This window comes from Odocoileus virginianus, chromosome 17, assembly GCF_023699985.2.
Source record: "Odocoileus virginianus isolate 20LAN1187 ecotype Illinois chromosome 17, Ovbor_1.2, whole genome shotgun sequence".
NCBI classification, from domain to species: Eukaryota; Metazoa; Chordata; class Mammalia; order Artiodactyla; family Cervidae; genus Odocoileus; species Odocoileus virginianus.
In genome coordinates, this window is record NC_069690.1 from 34,125,673 (window position 1) to 34,146,447 (window position 20,775).

The 20,775-nt window shown below is 39.4% G+C and overlaps 1 protein-coding gene and 1 long non-coding RNA gene across 7 annotated transcripts in view; both read left to right on the top strand.

The window, feature by feature from the left end:
* SPAG9 (sperm associated antigen 9) overlaps window positions 1–11,027 on the top strand; it is a 153,034-nt gene extending 142,007 nt beyond the window's left edge. For 4 of the 6 annotated variants that reach the window (XM_020914204.2, XM_020914206.2, XM_020914208.2 and 1 more), the window contains 5 exons: window positions 1,465–1,578; window positions 3,416–3,454; window positions 4,349–4,525; window positions 7,387–7,536; window positions 10,259–11,027. In XM_020914204.2, the coding sequence (XP_020769863.1) occupies window positions 1,465–1,578; window positions 3,416–3,454; window positions 4,349–4,525; window positions 7,387–7,536; window positions 10,259–10,374 (596 nt within the window). In that variant the 3' untranslated portion in view covers window positions 10,375–11,027. The remainder of the gene's footprint in view (window positions 1–1,464; window positions 1,579–3,415; window positions 3,455–4,348; window positions 4,526–7,386; window positions 7,537–10,258) is intronic. The other 2 variants (XM_020914205.2, XM_070479286.1) reach the window with 1 other exon arrangement.
* On the top strand, window positions 4,533–7,341 carry LOC139039095 (uncharacterized). Its single transcript, XR_011492268.1, has 2 exons — window positions 4,533–5,225; window positions 5,775–7,341. It is a non-coding gene; the product is annotated as an uncharacterized lncRNA (long non-coding RNA).
* Window positions 11,028–20,775: the final 9,748 nt, after the last annotated feature.

The following is a 20,775-nucleotide window of genomic DNA, read 5'->3' on the forward strand; positions in this document are numbered from 1 at the left end:
GACAGCTCTCCTTGATCACTCTGGTCTGTCCACGCTGACCTAAATTCAACAGGTTCCTTCCCATTTCAAGGCCTTCACATGGTGCTATATCTTCTGTCTGAGAAGTTTTTCTTAGTCCCTTTTTACTTGGCTTTCAGGTCATGTCTTATATGTCACATCCATAAAAGACCTTTCCTCATCTTTATTTCCAGGTTTATTTAGGCCCTCTTATACTTTTCCTTCATGGACTTATCATTACTGTGATTGTACCAGTATCATCATACTGTCTCTCCCCCTGCAGAACTAAAGCCCCATGAAAGGGGGCTTTAGACTATCTCTGGCTTATTCCTTGAAATATCCTTAGCACCAAATCCAGTGCTGTTAGGAACATCATAGATGATTTCTTTATGAAGAGAGTTTGAATTATATCAGTGGTTTTTAACTTTTTTTTTTTTTTTTTTTTTGTCCATCAATAAAGTTTTATTGCAACACACGCGTGTCCATTCCTTTTCAGCTCACAGCGCTATAAAAGCAGAGGTCAGTGACCCAGTGAAGCATGAATGGTACTGACTACTTGGCCTAGAAACCCAAGTTTTTTTTTAGAATCGTTGCCCTCAGAAAACTGATGATAGCTGTGTGCCCTCTTCCTAGAATCACACATATATAAACATAGACACAAACCAATTTCAGTAATATACTTGGACCATAGGTTAAAGATCTCTAGTTTAGACTGTTTAAGATTCCTTCAAACACTGCAATTCTATGGTCATACTCTCACTTCTAGTAAGTAGAACTTATGACTAAATGTTGTTTGTCTTAAATGTATTAATATTACAATCTGTTTAATAATTTTGCCTCTCAAATCCCTGAAAATAAGATCAGTTTATAATTCCCTTGAAATTAAAAAGTGCATTAATTCTCCCTATATTATATGCATATGGTGTCCTAAAATTTCTAAGTTACTTTAGACCCAAATATATAAAAAGGAAAGAATATAGGTTTTGTTAGCAAAGATCATTTCTTAACCTATGCAAAGAAATTTAAGGCAAGCAAGAACTCTCTAAGCTTATAAAACAGAAGAACATTTAATTTCCCCAATCTAGTAAACTGTTTTTGTTGAGCTTTTTTTTTGTTTTGTTTTGTGTTTTGGTTTATTTGGCTTGGGTTTGCAGGTCCTTAAGTAAATTCTGCATCATATCTCCTAATCCACATCATCTTCCTTCTGAATGATGATATAATGCTAGCCGCTTTTAGAGTTTTCTTTTTCTCTTAGCTGTGAATTGTCAGATGATATTGATTGATAGATGATAGCCATGAATTGTCAGATGAATTGATAGATAATAAAGTCAAATGAGAGTTGATCTTGATTGATGTGACTTCTGGAAATATCCAAGCAGCTCTGGTCACAATCCTCTCTATTATATTAGTCCAAAAACATCATCTGCTCTGTCTTTTCAATAAAATGTTTTCCTTCCTTCCATACAGGTACTGGAAAACTGGGCTTTTCTTTTGTGAGAATCACAGCGCTTATGGTGTCTTGTAATCGTTTGTGGGTGGGAACAGGAAATGGTGTCATTATCTCCATCCCATTGACAGAAAGTAAGTACATTTTTAGGTAACTGTCACAGAAGAGTTGTGGGGAGTAGCCTTGTCTGAAATTCAAGTGGAAGGAATTGAGCTAAATCATAGATCTAAATTGGCAAACCTGTGGTAATTCAGAAAGTCAAGCTGATGGCAAAGATCTAACTATTGTTCCTTCACTCTTTCTGTGGAACCTACAAGCTCTAGCAAATGTATCAGGACTAATATTTACAGTTAAAAGTTTTTCATTTTGAAAAACTGTTTTTCTCATTTTGGGAATCACAATCCTATTTCCTTAAATAATGGTCAAAGTCTGTTTTTCTTTCAACCTTATTATGCTAGTATCCAGAAACATTTCCTAACTACCTAATATCCTAGTTTTTCATACCTCTGTGGCAATTAGCTTAGAATATTCCATTTAGCTTATGAGTTGTGGGAGACATTTCTTACTTAGGACGTCATCAAACACTGACTTATGTTAGAGATAAGCTATCTTGTATTTGAAAAGAATGTGAACAAAATGTACTTCGTATGTTTTTCGTACTGTGTTCCATTACATTGATCACTCATTATATAAGTAATTTTGTGTTGCAGAATTCATGAGCAGGATTTGAGAAAATTGCCATAAAGTAATTTAATAAATAAACACATCAGAATTTAAAACGAGTTGAAAATGTTACCATAAAATAACGTAATAAACACACCAGAATTTTTAGGAGAAAGGAAGAAGACTGGATGGTGTTACATTTTGAGCCTTTAAAGAACCTAAATTTTTTTTTCTTCTCCCCGACACTGCATGGCTTGCAGGATATTAGTTCCCCAGCTAGGGATAGAACCTGGGTCCCCAGCAGTGGAAGCATGGAATCCTAACCATTGGACTGCCAGGGAATTCCCTAAAGAACCTAAATTCTTAATTCTAGCTGTATTTTCTTTAAAATTTTTAAAATTTAATTAATTAATTTATTTTTGGGGCCTCCGCTGGGTCTTCATTGCAGCGTGTGGGCTTTTTTAGTCGTGACACACAGGGGCTGCTCTCTAGTTGCAGTGCTCGGGCTTCTCATTGCAGTGACTGCTCTTGTTGCAGAGTGCAGGCTTTAGCGTATCTGGGCTTCAGTAGTTCCAGGAATGGGCTCAGTGGCACAGGGCTTAGTTGCCCCCTGGCATGTGGAATCTTCTCAACTTGGAATCAAACCCATGTTCCCTGCATTGGCAGGCATATTCCTAACTAGTGGACCACCAGGGGAGTCCTTTTTTTTTTTTTAATTTTTAAAAAAAATGTTGGCTGTGCAAGGTCTTCATTGCAGCATGCAGGCTTCTTTAGTTGCCCACAGAATGTGGGATCTTAGTTCCCTGACCAAAGATTGAACCTGTGTCCCCTGCATTGAAAGGCAGATTCCTAACTACTGGACAACTACTTATAAATCTACATGTTTAGACCACTTCTTATATCTTACGAGATTCCAGGATCTCCAGAGTTCGTTTCAGTTCTTTATAGATGAGAGTTCCATTTTGGCATAGTCATTTGCACAGGATTTCTTCAAGAAAAGGGGGGAATATTCGCATTTAGGAAATGCTCCCCAGTAAGTTCTTATTCATTGAAATTGCTTTATAATTAAGAAAAGCAAAATCACAGTAAATAAAATTGTCCTTTTTGAGCAGCGATGTTCTTCAGAGGCTTTGGTAAGAACTTTGTAAGTTGCTTGGTATTATACCAAGTTGGATTTTGTTTATTTAGTTAGGAGCGTTGAGCTCCTGAGTTGCCAGATAGAATATGCGAAGAGTGGCAGCTCACAGTAACCCTCCTCCTCCCTGTCACGCACCTCTCCATGTCCCCTCTCCTCCTTTCTCACTTCAGCCGTAATCCTCCACCAGGGACGCTTACTGGGGCTGAGGGGTAAGTCCAGATCCTGAGCCACACTCTTCTTCCCGGCTTCTCATGGCCACCGTGAGGCCATTCTCACGTCTCTAGATACCCTCTTGAATGTTCCTAAATGTCATCCACTTGCAATCACTGCATTGCAGCAGGTGTTCTTTTGTTTTTTAATGTTTGTTACATGGCCACCAAACTACTGCTCAGCAGCTTAGTCTATTTATCATCTTTTGTTGCAGCTGAAATTTCTGTCAGACTTTGTTTTCCCTCCAATAAAAACACGAAACCTCTCTGAAAACTGTCATTAATCTACATTGTTTACTCTTGTTACCAATCATGTTTCTTTCATTCACTTACTGGCACATGGAATGGGGTGTTTTGTGAGTCTGGTCATTCTAAAATAATTGAACCAACCATCAGTCTGGTGTAAATAAAAGCTATTTTATTGTACTGGATGGAGCCTTTTAAGCTCAGCTTTTTACCATCACACAAGGGAAATATACTTAACACAAGGGAGAAAAATGAAAAGATAAAGTATAAAAATTCTGCTTAAAAATAAACCTGTTTTCTTTAAGCTATATAACTGGTTAGTTTTCTAAAATGAGGATTAAAAAACCAAATGGATGTACCTGAGAAAGCTGTTTTAACTAAAATGATTTTTTCATTAATAAATGTGTTTAGAAAGTAAACTTAGTGCTAGACTGGCAAAATCCCCTACTCCATATACTAAGATACTTAAAAATAACTAGCATGCTATATATCTCTTTTTTTTCCAGCTTTGTCTTGAATTGGTATTGCTGCTCTTGTTTTATCTCAACTGGCTGTAGCTTTTAGATAATATAAGGATTAACCAGTAACCTCTTGCATCATTACTATTTTCTAGGGGAAAATATTTGTTGTTTGGTTTTTCTGTTGCAGCAAATAAAACATCAGGAGCATCGGGAAATCGTCCTGGAAGTGTCATTCGAGTATATGGTGACGAAAACAGTGATAAAGTGACGCCAGGGACATTTATACCCTATTGTTCAATGGCACATGCACAGCTTTGCTTCCATGGGCACAGGGATGCTGTGAAATTCTTTGTGGCAGTCCCAGGTGAGTTAGAGTATTCTGTTGAGAAGTTGCATGTCCAGTTGACTGTTGAACAATGTGCATTTGAACTGCATGGATTCATTTATACAGATTCTTTTCAGTAGTAAACACCATAGTACTGCATCATCCCATGGCTGGTTGACTCTTTGGATGCAGATTGTGGTCGTGTAAGAACCATGAATATGGAAGGGTGACTATTAATTTTACTCAGATATTTGACTGCACAGAGAGTCAGTGCCCCAACTCCTGCATGGTTCAAGGGCCAACTGTAATTGTCTGTCCCTCTCTCCAGTCTAATACTTAGTACTAGAATTACAGATAATTCCAACATAATCCTTGAAATGGTCTATAATGGAGATATGAATAAAGTGCTATAGAGATACTTGATAGAAGCTATTTTAGAATCTCTCTTCCACCCCAAAAACAAACTTGATTTTATTTAAGAGACTTCTTTCACTTTTGAAAAGTGGTGGTATTGTTTTGTCACTGCAGAATACCAAGAGTGGTTTTGACCTCATAAAGGAGATTTCTAAGAAGCCCTGTCATCAAGGCTCTATTCAGAAAGAGATGGAAAATGTGCCCTGACACCTCTGTCAGAGTCGTGGCAAAGGGCGGACGTGGTCTGGGGGTCTGGGCCTCTGCCACTTGGTGTTTGTGTCGAGCAAGTTGCTTAACCTCTGATACTCGTTTCTTTATTTCCTAAGTGGGTGTGACTAATAGCTGTTCAACCAACCTTACTTGTTGTAAAGATTAATGAAAGGGTTTTGGGAACTATAAAGCACCATCTAGATGAAAAGTGGTGGTTATGATGTCCAGTGGAAAATGTCCCTTGAGAATACTAAATGATGTTGCTGATCATCTGTAAGCAGGACCTGTGTTTTGGATTTTGGATTATTTTTTTTTCCCTGTAAGACGCAAGTTTAGGAGTTAGACAAAGTTTAAATCTGGCTTTGCCACAGCAACTATGTGACGTTGGACGTGGTGTTCTCTCGGTGTATTAGGGTTCTGCAGAGGAACAGAACCAAAAAAGTGTGGGGTAGGGAGGGAAAGAGGAAGAAAGAGAAGGATTCTGTGGGGAGAGAGTTTGATTTAATTTAAGGAGTTGGTTCATTTGATTATGGGGGCTGGTAAGACTGAAATCTTCAGGGCAGGCTGAAGACCTAGGAAAGAGTTAGTGTTTCCAGTTTAAATCTAAAGGCAGCCTGGAGGCAGAATTCCCTTCTCCTTGGGAGACATATCTTTTTCTCTTAAGGCCTTCAAATGATTGACCCACCCACATTATGGTAAGTGATCTGCTTTACTCAAAAGTCCACTGATTTAAATGTTCATTATATCTAAAAAATACCTTCACAGTAGTATCTACACTGGAGTTTGACCAAAATGTATGGAGCCTAGCCAAGTTGACACACATAAGATTAGCCACCATACTTTTTACTGAGGATGTTCCAAAGATTAAGTGATTAAGAGTACCTAGCTGGCACATAGTACCCTAACCAGCTATTCAGTATTCTTAACAACATGGTAATGAGCTTCCTGAAGTGTATGTGTAATATTTTTGTATGATTATTTCCTCAAAATAAACTTTTAGAAGTGGTATTGCTGGTTACAGGCTTTTCTTGCTTTTAAAAAAAAATGCCATAGAGACTCATTTGAGTCTCCTTTATATTCTTCTAATCTTACTCCCTTCCCTCTTTTCTGGTCATCTATAACCACTATCCTGAAGTTGACATGTATCCTTCTGCCCATGTTTTTGTATTTTTACCACATTGGGACATAAATAATAATAGTATTATTGTTATTATTACTATAAATAATATATAGTATTTTTTATATTTTTGAACTTAAGTCTTATGTTGCACATATATTATTCTGCAAGTTTCTCGTTTTTGAGATTTGTTAATATTTATACATATACATAAAAATCTAGTTCATTAAAACTATCCTGTCCATGTCCAACATAACATAATTTTTTATAAAGTGTATCACATCGTGGGACTATGTCCTGGTAGCATCTCGAGGGATGGTCTGTGTAGTTTGACCAAAAAATAGCAGATCTGGCAAGAAATTACTCCATGCTCATAGAGATTATAGTGTGAATAATATTTCATACTTAAAGATTATATCTTAAAATGTAAATGTTAGAATTATATATTAACCAGTCATTTTATTTGCATCATCTAAATTTAATGTCATATGTATTATTTTAAATATGAGAAAACCTTTGGATTTGAGATTTCACATGGTGGCTCAGATGGTAAAGAGTCTCCCTGCAATGCAGGAGACCCAAGTTCAATCCCTGGGTCAGGAAGATCCCCTTGAGGAGGGAATGGCTACACACTCCAGTATTCTTGCCTGGAGAATCCCATGGACAGAGGAGCCTGGCAGGCTACAGTCCATGGGGTTGGCAAAGAGTCAGACACAACTGAGCAGCTAATAACTTAACTTATGGATTTGAAATTGACTCATATTAATTATGAATATCCAAATTCATAAGGCTTAAGTTGAAGACTTTTCTCAGTCTCTTATGTAAACGCGTATGTACCCTGCCAGAGGAGAGATCTTTTCACTACCCCTCAGATAAAATGATGTAAGTTATAATAGTCTGAAGCAGACAGCTAAGAGCAGCTGAGCAATATACAGTTCTCATACTGGATTCTGGACATGTTTGTGCTTTGGGACAAAATAGCTTTACCTTGATTTCAGATTGGGCTTTCATGACCTTATAGATGTTTCCTCATCATGCAGAGGCTTTTATTAGAATGTACTTATTATGTTGTTCAGTTTTCTGAAAATACTCAGGAGTAAATGAGTCTCTCCCACTCTGATCCTTGATGAATAATATTTGCTTGCATCCCTATAAACAGGTCAAGTCATCAGCCCACAGAGTGGCAGCAGTGGTACCGATCTGACAGTTGACAAAGCAGGGCCGTCTGCACAGGAGCCTGGCGTCCAGACACCCCTGAAGTCTGTGCTTGTCATCAGTGGGGGAGAGGGCTACATTGACTTCCGAATGGGTAGGTCATTGGTTCTGTGGGCTCCTTTCCTACTGTTCTGTGATGTGGGTTTTCACTCACCATAAACAAGAAACTTGGATATGTGATTTCTAAGGTTTTCTTTGAACCCTTTACTTGGATTTTATATTTCTTTCTTTTTTTTTTTTTTTTTGCTACTTTCATAATTCTTTTTCTTTTTATACCAAGGTGTGTTTGTTTGAAGGAGCACTAGAAAATAGCAGGGTTTGGTCGTATATTGAGGTGTATGTGAAGAGCTTATGGAGTCAGAAGACCTTAGGGAAATCATTCAAGCTCCCAGAACCTCAGTTTCTTCACCTGCACAGTGGAGAAATAAAAATATCTCATAAAGTGTTGTTTATAACCAAATTCATTTCATTTATTCATTCTCTCATAAACATTAATTATCTGCTGTGTGCATGAGATACAAAAACAAAGTCTCCCTCCAGTAAATTATAGAACATGTCAATAAATTGCAGTGTTACAGATGCTCTGATAGAGAGTAGTCAGTTCTTTTCTGGAATAGGGGAAGAGGGCAATCAAGAAATGATGCTTGAGATGACTCAGCACTGAAGGGCATGAGCCTGAAGAATTGGGTTGGGGATGATAGGGGGAAGGCTGGGGAGACTGGCGTTTCAAGGTAAGAGATAGCTTGAAATGTGAAACTGCCTTAATGAAAGAAAAATTATTTTAAAATGACTAGAGCATGGAGTAGAAGCAAGTATAAATCTGACCACAGATCAATCCAGAAAGGGAAGGGAGGGTCTGGATTATGAAAGGCCTTTATATACCTAATTAAGGGGTTTGTACTTTAAAGCAAAGGAAAATTATTGGAGAACTTTAAATAGAGGAGCAATATGATTATATCTGTGTGTAAATGGATTGGAGATATAAGACTACAGGTAGGAAAATGGGTTAGGAAAAAGGAAATGAAGAAGGTAGTAACAGTAGGAGCAGACTAGCCCGGTGGTGGGGAACTGGTAACTGACGGTGTGAAGAAAGAGGGAGTGATCTATTTACTTAGCAGTAAGGACTCTCAGAACAAAGGCAGCAGATCTGCTGGAGGGAGAGGGATGAGGACAGGTGCTGGACATGTTGACCTTGGAGCACATGGAAGTTGGGAGTTGTCTAGGTGGAAGAAGTCCATGGGGCTTTTAGGTATAAGGGTTTTATATCTCAGGAGGGAGGAATATGGGGACTCTTGGCATACAGTGGTGCTGAAAATCACAGGGGTTGATTAGTTCACCCAAGAATATGTAGGGGCCAGAAGAAAAGATTCTAGGATAGAACCCTGCTTTAATACTCCATTTAAAGAATCATTAGAGTTTATGAAGGGATCTAAGAAGAAATGGCCAGAGAAGTTTAAAAGAAAATACAGAGAATTAATGATGATGAAAGTGTTGTGCTTTGTAAACTATAAAGCACTGATACATATATTTACTTGCTGTAAATAAAGAAACCCTTTGGACTGGACTAAAAATCACAATGATTGACAAAGTTTCTAAACATAAGGCTTTAGGGAATATAATGTTGTAGACTGGTGACAAATACTTCAGTTATAAATTCTGTTAAAAAAAAAAGGAATATAAAATTTAAGGTCACATTAGGACTTCCCTTGTGGTCCAGTGGTTAAGAATCTACCTTGCAGTGCTGGGGATGCGGGTTCAGTCCCTGGTGGGAGAACTAAGATCCCACATGCTAAGGAGCAACTACTGAGCCTGCGAGCCACAGCTGGAGAGTTGATGTAAAAGGCTTACTGACAAGTTTTAAAGGCAGGATTTTTAATGTTAAATTTAGCAACGGTGATGTCAGTAGGAATGGAGAATACCTTTATAGAGATGCGCTTCATTTGGCTGGGTGATTTTTGGAACTTTTTCTTCCATTGCAACATGGTAGTTGGAATGTAAAAATTGCTTAACTATGTTTGTCAGTATCTCTAGGCAGTCCAGCCTGAAAAGCAGAATTTGTTTTAAAGCATGTGAAGTGTGTGTGTGTGTCTGACTCTTTGTGACGCTATGGGCTGTAACCTGCCAGACTCCTCTGTCCCTGGGATTCTCCAGGCAAGAATACTGGAGTGAGTTGCCACTGCCTCCTCCAGGAGATCTTCCCCACCCAGGGATTGAACCCATGACTCCTGCATTGGCAAGCGGATTCTTTACCACTGAGCCACCTGGGAAGCCTATCTTAAAGCATAGGTCGATTTTAACAGTAAATATGTTTTTTTAAAGGGTTTCCCAGGTGGTGCTCGTGGTAAAAGGACCAGATGCCAATGCAGGAGACATAAGAACTGTGGGTTTGATCCCTGGGTTGGGAAGGTCCCCTGGAGGAGGGCCTGGCAACCCACTCCAGTATTCTTGTCTGGAGAATCCCCTGGATAAAGGAACCTGGCGGGCTTACAGTCAGTAGGGTCACAAAGTGTCAGATACAATTGAAGCAACTTAGCAGGTGCACACACATGCTTTTTTAAAATTGAATTTGATATTTTTTGTTCCATTTCTTTTTTCATATCCTGTAATATTTTAACAATGAGAAATTGATCTCAGTAGTCCTTTGCAGAAGTTAGACAGTGAAGATTCTGACTCATGGCATTTCTTTCACTGTGTTCTCTGAAATGGGCATCAGGCAAGTTTTATGTGTGCTGCAAATGGACTCACCATGAGTCCGATGTACATCAGCCTACACCTTCGATCTTGTCCCTAATCTGAGTCTCCTTATCATCTACCAGGTGATGAAGGTGGAGAATCAGAGCTTCTTGGAGAGGATCTTCCACTTGAACCTTCTGTCGCCAAAGCAGAAAGGAGTCACTTGATAGTGTGGCAAGTGATGTATGGTAGTGAGTGAACCCATAGGAAACAGATGGCAACAGGGAAGCCATCTCTTCTGCATGGTTTATTTTCCCTTTATTTAATGGTCTCTTTGTGAAATAAGTTTCACCACATAATGTGTGAGCATTTTTTTCTGTTAACTTTATACTATAAAATCTGTCCTACTGTAACAATACAGGAGCTAGCTGATTTACTGCACCAGTGTTATAGGCAATTTCAGTATATTATGATCAAATCAAAGAATGTTTACTTTCTGCAAACTGGCGAATTTTAGAAAGCAATCCAGATGTGGTTTACTCTTGCACAGTTAATGTCACTTACTTCATTTGATGGGGTCACTTTAGCTGTCACTAATAATGGAATTAATGGAAATACTTGATATATGAAACTGTACCATTAAGTACAATAGTAAAGTTTCTCCCAATGTATTATAAAATTGACACAAACTAATGTTAGGTGGATTATCAGGATTTATCTAAATGTCCGTAGAGGGCTAAAAGCTAACTGTAAATTACTCTAACTTTCACTTTCAAATCTGACAAATCTTGTTTATATGGTATATAAAACTTTGTTTTCATCAGATTTTGCGGGGGGGGTTTTATATTAAAGAAATTAAGACTACACTATTTAAATAAAAATTTCTTGTTTCTGACTTATTAGAGCTCTAAAGTTTATGAGGCCTGCTTTTCTGAATATTCTACTTGATTTTTTGTTTTTGAGACTGGTGTCACTCATTTTCATACTGACATATTTGAAAGGTTTATTATTTAAAAGGCTTAGAAGATGCACTTCAGCAATGGAGGATTTTTTTTTTTTTTAAAGGAAATTGTGGTTTGGATTTCTTATACCAATGGATGGTGGTGGTTGGATGAGCTTTTTTCCATGTAAAAAATTCACTTGTTTACCAGTTGTTCTTTGACTGCTCTTACCAGTTAATAAGAGTAAAGCTTTAGTGGTGATGGAGTATGGCCTAAAGAACTGAATGAGTGATTTGATTAGCAGTGGTATTTTCTGTTGTTCTGTATAAAACTATATAACTGCCCGTACTTGATATTCTGTACATAAATGACATTTAAGCTTTTATGCCCTTTTGAGATTAAAATGCCATCTTCAAAGAAGAAAACTGAAATAGAAGCAAAAATAGCATAAAGTAAAAATTGACTTTACATCTTCTCACTCACAATAGAGTGAAAAATAGTCTGCGTTTAACTGACTTTCTTGTTTGATAAGTTTTAAAAACCATTATGCTATAGTTTTTCTTCCCCTCTCAGACTTCTTGAAAACGTATGATTTACCATTCTTAATCCATCACTTTAAGCAAAACTGAATATAAGTTTAAGTACTAATTTAAAATATAAACTTACAGGACAAAGGCACCGCTCCCCCCCCCCCCGCCCCACCCCAAGTCAGAAGGATAAGGAAGCAACAAAGGTCTCAGCTTCTCTCGGCATCCTTAAGGACCAAGTACTTTACCTCTGAACTGTAGTGGAAAGATACTTGTAAAAAGTACCACCAGTATGTTTTAAACATATAGATGATTAGCCTAGATTATAAAGTACATAGGATTTAATACATCAGAGGGGGCCTTTGGATACATTTGGTCACATGTGTCTAGAAGCACATTTTATACACAGTACAATTTTCCCAGTTTAGATGACTAGGAGGAAAAAAACTCTTGGTAAAAGCTTTAGGAAAGGGATAATTTTTTAACTTGAACTACTTAGACACTTTTTTCAAGCCACCAAAACTTAGGTCACTTTTCCATAGCCTATGAGTTATGTTTTTAACTGATATTTTATTTTAAATCTGAGCCATTGTTGGCAGTACCTTAAAATAAAAAATCACACCATTAAATGTTTTGGGAGAATGTTGTATAAAATTCACAAAAAAGAGACAGCCAAATGTTTGAGAATTTTAATCCCAAGAAGTAAACATCCTAGAGTCAGACCCCACGTTTCAGTCTTTTACATGTTTCTATGACTGAATGTAATTTAGGAAATCAGGAGTTAAAAATGAAAAATGCAAACATATTACAGTGGTTGTTTATTATTGCTCTTTATAAACTTATTGGCTTTAACTTAAGGAATATAGGTGTGTAGTTATTTTATCTAAAGCTGTCAGATGTCTGTGGCCCTGTTAAACTTCAGGGACTAGAGAGAGTACAAAAATGCCTATACAATTTGTTTTTAGAGCTTGTCTTTATGTTTGTCATTTCAGTTCTATATTTTCTACAGATTGCTTTACTTCCACCTTTTCTCTGACAGTAGGTTTATATTCTTGTCAAGGTGGTAACCTTTGGTAGAAAATGCCCAAATCTAAGTTTCTGCAAGCAGCGAGTGGTTGATTTAAACTGCCTATAGCTACTACATCAATGGTAGAGGAGAAGCTTGAGTACCTTGGGTTGGTCTCTCCATGTAAGAAGAAATTACCCCCATTGGAAGAAATAAGGAATACCTGAGAATTTTCTCATTTTGTTATATTTGGCTTATGTATGTCATTGAACCATGTAAAATTGCTGATATTCAGCCGTTGCTGATCTACAAAAATGACAGTATCATATACATCAACCTAATACTTACTGCTCAATGCAGGTTAAAATCCCTATGAGGCAAAGGGAGAATATTCTTTAGGAACTCAGTTTTGAATGTTTTTCTCTTAACTCATGTGGATCTAAAATTTAAAATAGGAATGAATGTCTTAATAACTACAGCTTGTTGAGAGTGTGAAACATTTTGAGCACAAAATATGCAGCACATAACTTTTCACATGAAGTGTGTTGCATAGAAAAGGTTAAAATACATTCTCTGAGTTGCTGTGTTGTTCATTTCTTGTAAAGGTCTTCCTGCGTTTGAGAATAGAACCTTTAAATGGCTGCCTTAGTGACAAAACAAAGGAAAACACTTGTCTCATAATAAGTAACTGTCCTAAAGAACGTGTGTCTTACAAATGCTGTAGAACTGAATATTTATTTCCTTGTGAGTATTATGACCATTACCAAAGGATTCAGTCAGATTTAGGGCTCTTCTTAATTGATCATGTTGAGAAAGGGACTCATTTTGGTCCCAGTTTGTAAAGGGAAGAGAAGAGAGAAATGTGGAAATCATAAGTGCTTTTCTAACAGGGTTATGCTATTTTGTAACACTAAATGTCTTTTCCTTTTTTAAAAAAAAATAAGTTTTTATTATTAATTTTGTCATATATTTCTCAACATTATTTTAACTGTTTTATGGTCTGAATTTGTCTTTTGTCCTAGACATTTTATTTGGAGTTTTATTTGCCTCTATAATCTTAAAAATGGGTTCTAGAGTATCCCACTTGCTATTTCTTTAGAGGCTGATGCTTCATTTCTATGAGCAAAAAGCTCATTTGGCAATGTAGTTATTTCAGTATTTATTTCTATTATGGAATCCCTGGGGTTCGGAATGTAACTTTGTATATGAAATATATATATAAATATGTATATGAAACACGTATGAGGAGTGTGTTTTGTTTTGTTTCTGCTTTTCCTAGGGGTCTGACCTTGATTTATATTTGAAAAGCCCAGTTATCCCCCATCAAACATGTCATTCCAAGGGTCAGGATTGATTTGGCACTGGCCGAAAGTGAGCAGTGAGAAATACATGAAGAACATGTTTGCCTAGCTCACGTGTTTAAGTGACAATGTGAATAGTAGACAATAAGGCTTTCTAGAAATGTGGGTATGCTGAGTAACAACCCACACATGATACTGAGGCATACCATTTGCCAGATCACTCAGTAATAAGAGGAAGGCTATAATGTAGATGTTAATACAGTGTGCTTATTGTGATCCATTTGCTTGAGAGAGACTGGAACAAAGGGTGATTATAAAACTAATCATGTGGTAGCACAGTGTGAACCCAGTGCAGTGGTGTGTAGTCTAATGCCGTGTTCTTTGTGTCCTGATTGCCACGTTACAGAACAGTTCACTAGTTGGCGGCACATCCATCTATCCAATGAGGTTGGATGCTCTAGAATATAACGAACAGCCGTCTCATTCCTACTTTACAGGACCTTACCTAACTGCCCCTTGGTACTTTGGGGCCTGCCCAGTCATTGTTTTGGAAGCTGATTTTTTTGAGCCTCATTTAGTCATATTCCTTATTCAGCCAGTCTCTAGTGAGAGACTGGAGTAGCTCAGTGTAGGACAGCAAATGTTCGTAAGAATTTTCTTGGGGGAACAGGACAGGAGCCTGGAACTGTGGCCTTCAGTCCCACACAGTACTGAGACTGTCTTTCAAAACTTAGTGAAAAGATACTGCCTAAAGCTCCAAGCTCTACCTCACTAGCCCCAAGGCCTCTCACACTCAGTGTGGGCAAGAGAGCTTGGTGACCACAAAAGCATGAACTTCATCCTTAGCTCTAAAGAAGGTCCCGGCTTTCGGCCAGACGTGCACCTCATTGGGCTTCACTGGCTCAGCTGATAAAGCATCCACCTGCAATGAGGGAGACCTGGGTTTGATCCCTGGGTTGGGAAGACAACCCTGGAGAAGGGAACAGCTATCCACTCCAGTATTCTGGTCTGGAGAATTCCAAGGACTAACATCCATGGGGTAGAAAGGAGTTGGACACAAGTGATCGACTTTCACTTTCACTCTCATCTTCAGTTGTAGCCAGTATGTTAGGAAAGATAGAGAACTTCTCAGAATGCCTTAAATATTTGGTAATTAGCACAGTTCGGGTTTACAGCTCATTTCCTTTAAAGACAGTGGCATAATGGGAAAGAAGGCAGTAGACCTGAATAGGCCCTACCCCTGCTGTGACGCTTAGCCTCTCACCTCAGCACAGTCCTCCACAGCCATCCACAAAGTCATGAAACTACTCCAGACCTGGTGAGTTGACTATCTTATGGGGTCTGGGCCCAGGCATCTGCTGCTTTAACATCTTTGGTTTGGACCTTAGTTCTCATGTGATAAGGAGGGTCGGTTTATCCAGGTGATCTTAAAAAAATCCTTGCTCTAACCTTTCTGGTTCTGTGACCCTGGCTCTAATTTGTCTTGGTATGTTGTCGACAGATACTGACCATACCTGCTTGCAGGTCCAAGGTTGCCCAGTCTCAGTAGAATTCAATTATTATGAAAATCCAGTTTATGAGAACATCACTACACAGAAGGAGGCAGTTTAGCTCCTTGCTTTTATGTCCAAGCAGAACACTGGCTCCCACCCACAGACAGAAAGTAATTATGGTTTGATTTGAGGCCTCAAGGCAGAAGGTAGACCAGCTCTGCCGGCAGCAACTTCACAGAAAAGCTGCAGTTCACAGTGAGGCCAGGAGAGGGAGGTGTGGCCAGAATCATCCAGGAGCTAGTTAGTTCCAGAAGGGAATTAGTGAATATTTCCTTCTTCGTCTAATCTCCAGAGTATCAGAGTACTGATGTGTTTGGCAAAACAGTTACCCTGGTGATTCTGATCCTTTTAATTGGGATTAGCTGCTCGAGAGGAACTCAAGCAGCCCAGCTAGATTCACAAATAGCTTCTTCATTCTCAGCACATGGTGACTTGCTAGCAGGCTCACCCCAGACTCGACCCAATGCTCTTTCCTTTTTGATTTACAGATAACTGAAGTTTAGGGCACTTTGCTACTTTAAAAGCATAAAGGGAATATTTCACTCCATTTGGTAAGGCTGTTCTTTTTTCATAGGAAAAAAAGCTATAACCCTTTAGTTGTTATGGCTAGCTTACATAAGCATAACATCTAATAATTTTCTCAAGGTGTTTACTCCATAAATTCACAGGTGAACCACAGAGCCACCCTTTGGAGTGTTATACTTTGTCCTCAGGTGATCCAGAGGCCTGGCCAAAGGAGACAACTTACCCATTGGTAAACAGGCCTAAACTGAGATGAGTAAAGGCCTAGGGTCCTCATAGGGAGGTATACAAACCAGATTAAACTCTACACTGGAGGCTACCACAGTGTGTTGGGAAAGTACTAGATCTCAGATCGGGAGATTTAGGTTTGAATCCTGAGTCTATTGTTCCCTAATTTTGCAACCCTTCCATCACTAGCTCCTTTATTATAAAAGGAGAGTAATATCTCAAAGGGTTCTCATGACAGCTTAATGAAGTAATGATGTCATGCAGTTGACACATTATATGCCCCCACTAGGCACTCAACAACAGGCTTTGGTGGTCCCTAGGTGTCAGGTGTGTGAAGATAAGACACCCTTGAGAAGATTAGGGTAAGAGAGGAAAATAGAACAAAATGGTGAAGTGGAGTCAAGTATTAAACGACTGTCCATTGGGGCATTATCTGAAAAATGATACTGGTATGGTGTCTGCTTTAGCTATTTATTTTCTAGTGTGGTAAAAAGAAGAGAAAAACTGTCTTCAGTGCTTACGTCGTACAGAATATTCTTATTTACAGTCTTTTTATCAGTGTTCTAGACCTTGGCTGTCCTAAGAGAACTGTGTTAAGGAAGCCTTGGGCCTGTTGAACCTTTCAAGGAATGCCTTTTTCTCTTGCCCCCACACACCCCAATTTAAGGAAAAGGAGTGTTCCATAAAAACTGAACATAGGAGGAGACCTGCATTCTCTTTTTCATGGAAGAGTTCATTTCATTCCTTTGCAGGCACACTGAGGAACATGTTGAAGTATGAAAATAGTGGTAAGTTTGACATTTTTAGATGCAATTAGAATGTATTTTTTCAGTATCTGTTGCTCATATGTTTTATTAAACTCCTAGTCACTGCATATAGACAGGTAGAAGACATACAGAACTAAATAAAATACTAACATCTGATGCACAATAGAGTGTGGTATAGTGGCAAGGAAGATTATGTGCTTTCTACATGATTAAGAAGCTTAACATTACTCTGCCCAAGCAAGAACGCAAACCCCATCTGTTACGATTTTTGCAGGCCATCTCCAGTGCAAAAACCTCCAAAAAGAGTGAAACAGTCTTTCAAAAACTTGAATTTGTTCATCAGGAGCATTGTACTAATGATTCAAAGGATTACTGGAAAGATTAAATGAGATAATATACTACTTAACAGTAAACAGACATTGTGTCCTTAACCCTCACTGAGGCTTCAATTTCTTTTGCTATTGACCTTTCTAAAACTTACTTTTTTTTTTTTTTTTTTAAATTTTTGGCTAGCCCAGACAAAGTGACAAATCCTAGAGTGGATTTTTAGCTGCTGGCCTTTTGATGCATTTTGGCCTATTTTGCTTCTGTTAAAACAAGCTTTTATTCTGTAGAAAATCTACATTTCTATCTTGGAGAGTATGCCTGGGGCAGTAAATAAGGAACTGGAAGCAAAAGTTTGGCATGTTCTTCACCAGAAAAGATTCCAATTTTGATTCTTACAGTTATCTCACACATTCTTCCTTCCCAAAGGACCCTGACGGAGATGAGCAGAAACTGGGCAGATGCCTCAAGGCAAACCTTGGCTGATTTAGAGACCCATTCGTAAGCTTCTACCCAACTGAAGGTTTATCAGTCTATTCTGCCCCATATTCAGTTCAGTTCAGTCACTCAGTCTTGTCTGACTGTTTGCAACCACATGGACTGCAGCATGCCAGGCTTTCCTGTCCATCACCAACCCCCGGAGCCTGCTCAAACTCATGTACATTGAGTCAGTGATACCATCCAACCATCTTATCCTCTGTCATCCCCTTTTTCTCCTGCCTTCAGTCTTTCCCAGCATCAAGGTGTTTTCCAATGAGTCAGTTCTTCACATTAGGTGGCCAATATTGGAGCTTCAGCATCAGCATCAGTCCTTCCAATGACTATTCAGGACTGGTTTCCTTTAGGATTGACTGGTTTGATCTCCTTGCAGTCCAAGGAACTCTCAAGAGTCTTCTCCAACACCACAGTCCAAAAGCATCAGTTCTTTGGTGCTCAGCTTTCTTTATAGTCCAACTATCACATCCATATGTGACTACTGGAAGAACCATAGCTTTGACTAGATGGACCACTGTCGGCAAAGTAATGTCTCTGCTTTTTAATATGCTATCTAGGTATTAGACGGTGCTTCCTTTGTGGCTCAGCCGGTGAAGAATCCACCTGCCATGTGGGAGACCTGGGTTCGATCCCTGGGTTGGGAAGATTCCCTGGAGTAGAGGAAGGTTACCTACTCCAGTATTCTAGCCTGGAGAATTCCATGGACTGTAAAGTCCATGGGGTTGCAAAGAAGGGCTTACCTGATAGCTCTGTAGGTAAAGAACTGCCTGCAGTGCAGGAGATCCCAGTTCGATTCCTGGGTTGGGAAGATCTGCTGGAAAAGGAATAGGCTACCCACTCCAATATTCTTGGGCTTCCCTTGTGGCTCAGCTGGTAAAGAATCTGCCTGTAATGCGGGTGACCTGGGTTTAATCCCTGGGTTGGGAAGATCCCCTGGAGCAGGGAAAGGCTACCCACTCCAGTATTCTGGCCTGGAGAATTCCATGGACTCTACAGTCCATGGGGTCATGAAGAGTTGGACACAGCTGAGAGACTTTCACTTTCACTAGGTATTAAGCCCATATTTCTGGGGCCCCACCCAAGGTGACAGAAAAGCCACTTTGGTGTGATATGATGGGAGCCAAGAAAGCATCACAAAAGCCGAATCTCCATAAAGAACGTTTTCCTGCCTCTGATCCATCAGGAGTCATCACACTCTGGACCTTAAGCTTTCCTTATCTTTAAAAGTTGGGACTTGGCTCAGATGAGCTCTAAAACTTCTTCTAAGGTGACATTCTTTGAGGCTTGTTCATCTGTGCCATGTATAGTTTGAGTTATATGGATTGGGCCTTCATGCCCAGCCAGATCCTTAATGGAGGGAATTCATGCATCTTATGCCAACTTTGATACACCAATTTGTCCCCAAAGCATCAAAGAATGGAAGAAATGTCTTAATTAGGTCTTTTTTTCTTAAAAAAATAAAAGTTACTTATTTTTAATTGGAGAATAATTTCTTTACAATATTGTATTGGTTTCTGCCATACATCAGCATGAATCAGCTGTAGGTATATGTTTATCTTAAATAGGTCTTGCTCTTCCCTTGGGTATCAATCTTTCCCTTCCTGAACCTGGGAACAGGTCTCCAAAAGTCTACTTTAGAATGTCATCTGAGCCTTCACATTTTCTTCCTACTGTCCTTTTGTGTCATCACTAGAGGGAAAAAGAGAAGGGCTAAACAGTGAAGCTGAATTAGGGAGGATCCTTGGTTTCCCAATACCACCACCTCCCATAGCAAAAAAGGCTTTGGGGGAACAGGAAATGAACTTGTTTGGGAAAGTGGCCTCGCTCCAGAGAGGCTGGTCTCTGCTCCCTTTTGAACGCATGGTGATGCTGTGGTGGTATTAGCCTTCCAAAGACAGTCTGCCCTTCATTCCTCCTGTTCATCCTCACCAGGCTATCCACCCTAACAAGGGCACGCCAGACCAGATCAAGGAGGGTGCTTCTTGAAGGTCAAACTGTACAGATAAGGTAAACTAGTTCACTTTACTGCTGGGCTTCCCTGGTGGCTCAGATAGTAAAAAATCTGTCTGCAATGAGGGAGACCTGGGTTCGATTCCTGGGTAGGAAAGATCCCCTGAAGAAGGGATTGGCAACCACTCTAGTGTTCTTGCCTGAAGAATCCCATGGACAGAGGAGCCTGGTGGGCTACAGTCCACAGGGTCACAAAGAGTCGTCTAACAAGCAAGCAGAGGCCCAGAGTGGCTGTTATCCAACAGCAGAGATTGACTCTTTCAACTAGACTGCCTCTAGATTCTCATAGCCCAGAGTTCTCACTCCTTTCATTCACAGGGGCGGGGAAGACACCCTTTCTGAGCCTCCCCAGCCAAGGCAGTCTATAACCCAGGAACCCAAAGGGAAAGCAATAGTCTAGAGCCTGGAACCCTGCTGAGGTGAGCAGGGGTTGCCATGGGTGAGAGAGAAACATTGACCCAAAGGATTAAAGAAGGGAATTTTTGAAAGTGTCCACATCACCAATTTCTGGTCTTTGAAGTTGCAAAGGAATTTCTGCTTCTGCCACCTCTGAACGAGGTTAAAAGAAATGTCACAGAATCAGCTTAGTGAGTTGCTTCAATAGAAACTTCATCCAAGGCCGATAATAAATAGGAGTTACATAATTCAGTAGGTCAGGGCACTAACTAAGCCCTTTATAGGCCATCAATCCACATTTATTTCCTGGATTTTATAACCAGTGCTGAAAAGGGAAAAGGGGGAGGGGGTAAGGATTAGAGGGAGAGAATCTGTGACTGGAATAAATCTCCAAGCGCACCCTCCAGTCTCCTCTCCTGCAGATGAGGCAGGTGAGGGCCCCAAGGAGAGAGATAAGGCCTGCCAGCCCTGGGGCAGGGAATGAACAGGAATTCACAGGGAATGCCTCCCCCTTTGCCTTCAAGTGCTGTAAACCAGTCAAAACACACACACACACACACACACAGGTGAAATGGGAACAGGGGCACAGA